Source organism: Populus euphratica, unplaced genomic scaffold, assembly GCF_000495115.2.
Source record: "Populus euphratica unplaced genomic scaffold, PopEup_1.0 scaffold16.1, whole genome shotgun sequence".
NCBI classification, from domain to species: domain Eukaryota; kingdom Viridiplantae; phylum Streptophyta; class Magnoliopsida; order Malpighiales; family Salicaceae; genus Populus; species Populus euphratica.
In genome coordinates, this window is record NW_011499882.1 from 899,679 (window position 1) to 907,719 (window position 8,041).

Genomic DNA, 8,041 nt, shown 5'->3' on the forward strand with positions numbered 1-8,041 from the left:
TGGAGTTTTCTAGGAATCGAATTTAGAACTAGAATCTAATCCGACATTCTGTTTTATGTAAATTCTCCATTGTTAGTGGAATCAAATAGTAGCATTTTCCTTCACAATGGTTGGTTACACCTTGTTTTGGTCTTGTGCTACCTTAATTATGAACAAATGTAAAATAGTACTCTCTACGGCATTTGACTTTGAAGCTTAAGATATTAAAATTGACTGATCAAAACATTCAAAGCTTTGAAATTAGAAAACATTGCAACTTGAATTGATTAGTTAATTTTTGTATAATTCTTAATAGGTACAGCGTAGCCTAGCCCTGTTCAAATTGATGAAGATACAGAATCAAAAGCCCTCTTCTTCTTCTCCTATACAACTTGTAAGGACACGGGGAACTAAAAACAAAAAAAGTATTAGGAAAAGAAATAAAATTTTGGGGATGAGTTAAACAGGTAAAGGTTTATAAAGATTAACTAATTCTTCAAATAAATGTAAGGAATCCTCCTTGATTTCGGCATTAGGTGGCTTCTTTTCCTCAACTTGTAGGCTGTCGTCAACATTGGAAACAAGAACCAAAGCATTTGTCAGCTTCTTAGCTCTTTGAGCTTCAGATTCCCAATCAGTCCTGCCCAAAACAAGCAGCATGGTCACCACACAGGACCCTTGTGCAGCTAGGAGGCCGAGCCATAACCCTTCAAAATCAAACCCTGCATAGAATCCTAACCATACTGCCACTGGCGTGCCAACAAGGTAGAAACATCCCAAGTTGATGTTTGCTCCAACTTTTGGTCTGGCTGTTCCTCTTAAGACTCCACAACCGGTTGTTTGTGGACAATTTCCTAGCTCACAAAGACCTATTATTGGCAAAACTAGTGATGTTAATGCTATGATCTCTTTGTCTTGTGTGAACATGCTAGCCCATACTTTCCTAACCATAACTGCAAAAGCTAGAGCTGAAAACCCAAAAATGAAGCTCAAAGAAAGGCCTACATTGGCTGCAAGCTTTGCTTTCTTGGGCTGGTTAGCGCCGAGCTCATTGCCAACCCTTGTTGATACACTGAAACTTAGAGAAGAAGGGAATATGTAGATGAGTGCAGTTGTTTGAATCAAAATGCCCATGGAGGCAACAGTTGCTCTTGGGTTTAACAATAGTCCACATAGCAAGATCATGATCTCATACCACCACCATTCAAGACACACTGAGATGCAGCTTGGAATTGCCAAATTCAAGAGAGTTTTCCATTCTTTGAAGCACTCCATTGAAAATCCTCCCCATGTCTTCTTATGGACACCAGAAACAAGGATATAAATGATCAAAGAACCTACAAGAATGAAGTTAGTCCATACCCCACTAAGAGCAACACCTTTAGTCCCTAAATTTAGGTGAGTAACAAGAAAGTAGTTTATAGGAATGTGTAGAATAATAGCTAGAGTGGCACAAAATGTGAGAGGCAAGGTTATTGTTTGAGTTCTAAGATAGATTCTCAATGGATGCAAAAAAGATTGAGCTAAAAGGTCAGGAAGAGAGTAAACAAGAAATGACTGTGCTTCTGTGGCTATCGATTCATCTTGGCCGCAAAAAAGAAGGATGCTTTTCATGTTTAGCCAAAGAAAAGAAATGGGCAGTGAAGCAACAATGAGCAGAAGTATTGTTCTTTGCAACGTTAAGCCTAGGAGGCGGTGCTTTTGAGCCCCAAAAGCTTGACCACATATTGGTTCCATCCCCATGGCCAGGCCAGAGAGGATAGAGTAGCCAGTTATATTAGCAAAGCCAACGGCAAGTGAGCCACCAGCTAAGGCTAGCTCCCCAAGGCGGCCAAGGAAGAGCATGGAGATCATTGAGCGAGGATAGAGCAAGAGGCCTGTTAGTATCATGGGGAAAGCTATTTTGGCTATGGATATTGCTTCTCTGATAGCAAGGGAGAGGTTGATGATGTCTGGTTCCTGGGTTTCTTGTGGTATACATGTTGGGCTTTTAGGGATCAATAATGAGGTGAACATTTGGGGCTCTTGGTCTTTGATGGAGATGAGGATAGGGAAGTCTTGATTGCATTTGCAGGATAGAGTAGAAGAGTTTAGCTGACACATTCTTGTTATGTGTAAGAAATGTTTGAGAGTTCGAGTTGAATAGAGTAAAGAGAGGGAGAGAAGCTGAGATGGGGAGCGAGGGGGTTAATATGAGGCGAAGGAGGGTTTTTATAGGGGTTTGAGAGACGGCAATGCTTTGAAACATCATATAATGCCTAACATACTTTTTGTCGTTTGGTTGCTGTTGTTTAGCACCGGCTCGCATATGAATTTAGGAAGAAATTATAAAGCAAAAACCATACAGTGAACTAAGATTTTTGATTAGGATGTAGCATTTGACATGTGGGACTGTACAGAGTAAGATAGAACAACTTCACTTATAATTCTATGTTTGATTCCAGTAATAATAGCCGGTTTGTTCGTGTGGTGTACCGCACGATACACTATTTAAAAAGCATAAAATACATGCTTTTAATGCAGTGCACGAACCTTAAATATAACCAAAAACAATTTTGTTCTACGCAATTTTCATTTTATATTCTCTACACAGCAATCTTGTCTCGTCTAATCCTTGTTTAATTCAAAAAAATACCCGTTTTTTTTTTCTTCTAAGCCTAGAAATCAGTTTTCAACTCAGAGGAAAAGAGAAGGTAGAAACGAATTCTTGCATTACATATATGGATTAATTGTAACTCTATTAAAAAAAGAAGCCAAAAGTGATTCTTGAACATTTTCTGTTGGATTACATAGGAAAATACTAAAATGTGCTTGAAAACAAGGACAGAATAACTTCCTGGACAGTTTACATACAACTCCAAAAAACTTCACTTGGGCCAATCAATGCTGTAGGAGGATTTTGCATAGATTAAGTAGAGATTCACTATTTATTGCCATTGCCACCTCTAAAATTGTCCTATTTGTGTTGCCGGACGGCTTAAGTGGTTGTGCCGCTTCAGGTTTTTTACATCGCCAGTTTATGGACAGTCCAAAGAAGCCGTCGATGTTTGTCCTAAAGCTAAATAACCGGCAACGATGCACAATTTAGTCATGGTCAAATCTACTGTATATGCAACAACTTGTAGAGGTTTTTTTGTTAAAAAATTGGAATAAAATCACGCCGTATTTTCTTATTCATGCGTATGTTGACATCCTTTTGCTCTGATATCTAAAAGCATTGTAAAGACCCATCCATCTCCTCAAAGAAGGTAAAAAAAAATCAAGGGATAGGATAAACTCATATAAGTCCTTGAAGTATAAGTCCAACCATTAATGGACTTTGATGGGGCATGTGATTGAGAGCTTCTTATACATTAGGGACCAAACTGAAGAACAAAAACTAGGTTCCATTTGAGAATCGGTGTATAGGATGGGAACTTATGTGGGGTTACCTAAAAGAAAAGGAAAAAAAAAAAAACAAGGACAGAAACAACATTTCATTTGGTTTAAATCGATTTCTTTTTATAATAATCGAGGAATTTATTAATATATGCTAGTGCAAAAAGTCAATGATAAACTAGCATGAAAAAAAAATACAATTTTCTAGTTATAGAAGAAAACCAAAAAAAAAGAAAAAGACTACTACATATTTACAAAAATCATGGTTGTAACCAGAACTAACAAAACTTTACTTAATTGGCCAAATTAAGAATGCCCCTTGAACTTCTAAATAAGGTCAATCCGGTCTATCAAAAGTTTCCATCAATTATCGTGAAGAATTTGCTATGTAAATCGGTGAGCTCTTCCTATAGAACTAATTTGTTCCTAGCCAAAATTTGGCGGTGTTTTATTTTTTTGTCTTGATGAGGGAAGCGAAGTCAGCTTTTGTTGAGTGTCATTTAGCAGGGTCTTCGTTTTACACTAGGTGCACCTACAAAGTTCTTTCGTTGCTTCTGTTGTGGAACAAAGTCAATTATTTGGATGGAAATTGTGGTTCCACACCGGCTTATACTTAGTGGATTGGTCTAGGCAAAAGAGAGATTACTCGAAGTCTCTTCAACCCTTAGTGAAAATCTCAGAAGCCCATGGTTTGAAGCCTTCTTGGCTGATACATGCACACAAACGCTTGAAATAATGGTCATAAACGTATAATGAGAATTCTACGAGGACAGAAAGTGTGCGATTTGTGAAACTTAAATCTCCATAATTCATAATGCTTTACTTGACTCTAAATGAAGATCCATTCCACATTTGTTGAAAAGTGTTTTGGTAAACTAAGTTGAGAATTGATAGTTCAAATTGAGATACCTCCATTTTTTTTATAGTTATTAATTAGGAGGCGTTTTGTTGTCCTCTCTTTCACATTCACCTTTCGGTGCTCTTGCATGCACGGAAGAGATTTTGGAAAGCACCCTAATTATCACTATTGCTGACCACCAGAATAACACATCAATCACAAGGGGATAGGCCATTCAATGCCGAAAGATCACTGCTAAAATAAATTCTATGCTTTCATTTGAAGCAATGTAACAAGGAGCTAATGACTCGAGCACCAGTTTCAAAATAATAATAATCAAGTTGACAGAAGGGTTTTTTTTTTTTTTAAAAAAAATGGCATTACCATTCAAAGAAGTGACACCGTCAAATTTTGCTTTTAATCTAGCCATTGTATGAATTTTCTTGTTATTGATGATGGCAACTTAAAATTGCTTTTGGCATGCCAATGTATGAATTTCATGTTATTGATGATGGCAACTTAAGATTGCTTTTGACATAAGCAACGCAAATGAATGCTATCTAGCCTCTGATGTACTAAGATGGTTTGAATATTTCTTTTTTATATAAAAAAAAATTAGGTCGGCAGGTATATTATACATAATTTTTTTTTTTGATTAACGTGGGGTATCCGGGCTAGCTTGCGCGCGCAGCACGACTAATCCCCACGGCCTACTGAACACTCTGCAAACCCAGCAGGCAGGTAAAGCAGCGCGGGGCTGACAGGCATGCAACTCCAAGGCTCGAACCCATGGTAGCGGAAGGCGCAGGACGCCTATCACCGCTGGGCCAATGCCTTGGGTGCAATTGATACATAATTATTTGAACTGTTAATTGATACATAATTATTTCATCAATGAACTTTGATATTAGATATTAAAAAAAAACTCGAGATTAAAGTTTGAGTTATTAAATAAAATGAAGAGAATTATATTATATTATCCAAGATAAACTTCGCTTAATTTTTCAAACAGTTTGAATGTTATTACTAACTATTTAAATAGCTGAAATTAGATTATATTCAACATAATTAAGCTTTGTGACTAGTAGCTTATTTTCGATCTTTTATAATACTTTATATTATTATATTTGTTCATCAGTACTGTTGAATAGCATATTTTTTTAATTTAGACTTAGAGTTTGTGATTTTTAAGTGTTTTTGTCAGAGATTATAACCTTAACGAGAACTTGAGAAGAAAAAACGAAAAAAAAAAAGGAACTAAATTGAGCTTTCTTTAGTTATATAGTAAAGATAAAAATTGGAATCTCTTAAAATTATAGGGATATCTTTAGAAGATTTTAAACTAGGAGGATAAAAGTGGAAAATTGTAGTTGGCAAAACTATATTCTCCAACAGTACATTTACAGTTAAAATCGAAAAATTATATAGTATTAGTCAAAATGGTAAAGAAAATATTTATATATGCACTTAATAATTGCTGGCAGACCGAACCGTATAGAGTTCATCACCAGAATGTTCCCTTATTTTTAAATCTTTTTTTTTTTTTTTTATTTACGTGGGGTGTCCGGGCCAGTTTGCGTGCACTACGACTAATCTCCATGACCCACTGAATACCCTGCAAACCTAGTAGGCATGTAAAGTACCGTGGGGATGACAGACATGCACGTCAGGGCTCAAACCCAGATGTGGTGGAAGGAGATAAACCCCTTCCACCACTAGGCTAAGCACTGAAATACATTTTTTTTTTTTAAATCTTCCTTGCTTGTATTCATGTTGACCAATGGCAACAAAGCATGTAGCTGTGTGAGTTGTAACTCTCTAAAGGCAGAGGTGGCCTTGTCCAAGCAAGATTCCACACGAGTATATATAGCTAGAAATAAAGTTCCATAATTCACACTAACAAAAGATCGAGAAAAAACTACATATTTTTTTTTTTTGAAGGGCTCAAACTACATATTGAAGGGCTCAAACATAGCAAATGATTCTATTAAATTTTAAATTTGGTTGTGTTTAATTTGAGGTTAGATATTGAAGGTTAAGTATTAAGATTATAAGAAGTAGTTGAAAGATAAAGTGTTAGAAATATTTAGCAAGCATGTAAAAATATGCATAATGATGAAATCTAATATGTAAAAAGCTTTAAATCAAAATTTAAATTAAATATAATAAAAAGATAATAAATTTTTGTAATATACATTAAGAATAAAAGTAATTGGTGAATTTTGATAAAAAGATGTAATTTTTTTCCTCCTTGCAACACCTTCCCCAGCCTACATTGGTTTCCCACTTTTGACTATAAATCATTAGGCAGTGATTGACACGATTGTAATAGACATGACAAATAATTACCTTGTGTTCGATGCGTTTTGGACTCTAATAGATAATTTATCCTTTTTTTTTTCTCTGTGTTCGGTAGATACTAAATGGAACCCCACCAACTCTATATCTGTACTTATTTGGATTGAAAAAAATAAAGAAAAGGTTTATCATTTTTAACTTGGTTAAAAATTCAAGTTAATTTGTGATTTGATCAATTTAAGATAAAATATAAATTAAAAAACTATTAATTGTTGCCTCAAGTTCATCTAGGCTGACCATCCCGACCTATAACTCATGTCTTGCCCCGTGTTGATTCTCTAATTGGATTTTAAAATTATAATAATAATTATTTTTATCATTATGTTGACTCGGGTCAATAGTCAACTTGATCCGTAACTTAGGTCTTGCACCACGTCAATCATCCAATCAAGTTTTAAAAATACGATAATAACTATTTTTACTCTTATGTTGAACCAGATTAATGGTCAATGATTAATACTTAAAAGTGTATTTTTATCATGGTGTTATATCATCATTTTGCACTTGAAGTATCAATAACTCCTTAACTAAAGCATGTTTTATAATAATATATCTAATAATATAAGATACCTTTAATTTATGGTAAATGTTCATTTTAAATGCAGGCCTATCACATAAATGAAAGGTTTGATTGATGACTTTAAGAACTTAAATTGCAAGGGCAAAAACATGACCAAAATTAGAAAAGAGATGTGGGTGCAATCCAAACCGGAACACTGTTCGGTAATTGGGTCATATCTGAAGCTATAGATCTCAGATTTAGGTTTACTTTATATGGATGGAAAGGTAAGACATAGGCCTACAACTTTCATATGGAGCCCAAGATCTAAAAAGGTCATTTTCAAGTCCAAATTGTAGCAACAACAAAGAAGCCCGAATATGTCCTCCAGCCCGAACACTGTTCAGTATTTTGGCCATATCTGGAGTTCTAGAAGTCCAAATGAGCTGAATGTTTTACACAAGAAAGCTGAGACAATTGCCTATAACTTTCATGTTTTCAAGTGGCTCCAATTTTGACATTATCAATGACGTTTTGGGCAGACAAGAGAAGATAAGGATTGTCACCAAGTCAAGAGTTGGCCACCCACTCATCAATTAGTCATCAAATCAATAGTTCCTAATTTTGGCCTATAAAAGGAGGCATTTGCCATGCATTTAGGCATCTTGGTTTCCAGATCAAGATCATGGTCTTCCTTTCTTTCTTTGTATTTTTTGTATTGCTTATGCTTTGCTTTCATTAATATCAAGTTTATGTCTTTCATTTCCTTTCATTTTCTTAGTTAACTTTTATCTTATTTATGTTTTTATTTTGTTTATTTATTTTTCTTTCTTTCATTATGTCTAGCTAAGTTTATTATGTCAAGGTGAAAAGGCTACACTAATGGTATAAGAATAAGTATAGTGTAAACTTAATATGGACTTTAATGTTTGATACTAACATGTTTTGTATTCGTTATCTTGTTCACTCTTTAATACTTTGCTTGTTAA

General features: G+C 35.0%; 1 protein-coding gene across 1 annotated transcript; it reads right to left on the reverse strand.

Moving 5' to 3' along the window:
* Positions 1-262: 262 nt before the first annotated feature.
* LOC105129604 (MATE efflux family protein LAL5) lies at positions 263-2,205 on the reverse strand. The gene has a single exon (XM_011031726.1). The coding sequence runs from the start codon at positions 2,080-2,082 to the stop codon at positions 439-441; it is 1,644 nt and encodes a 547-aa protein (XP_011030028.1). The 5' UTR covers positions 2,083-2,205; the 3' UTR covers positions 263-438.
* Between the last annotated feature and the right edge of the window lie 5,836 nt (positions 2,206-8,041).

Bases quoted from the DNA above. Each gene is read 5' to 3' on its own strand.
- LOC105129604 (XM_011031726.1), bottom strand. From the start codon at position 2,082: ATGTGTCAGCTAAACTCTTCTACTCTATCCTGCAAATGCAATCAAGAC.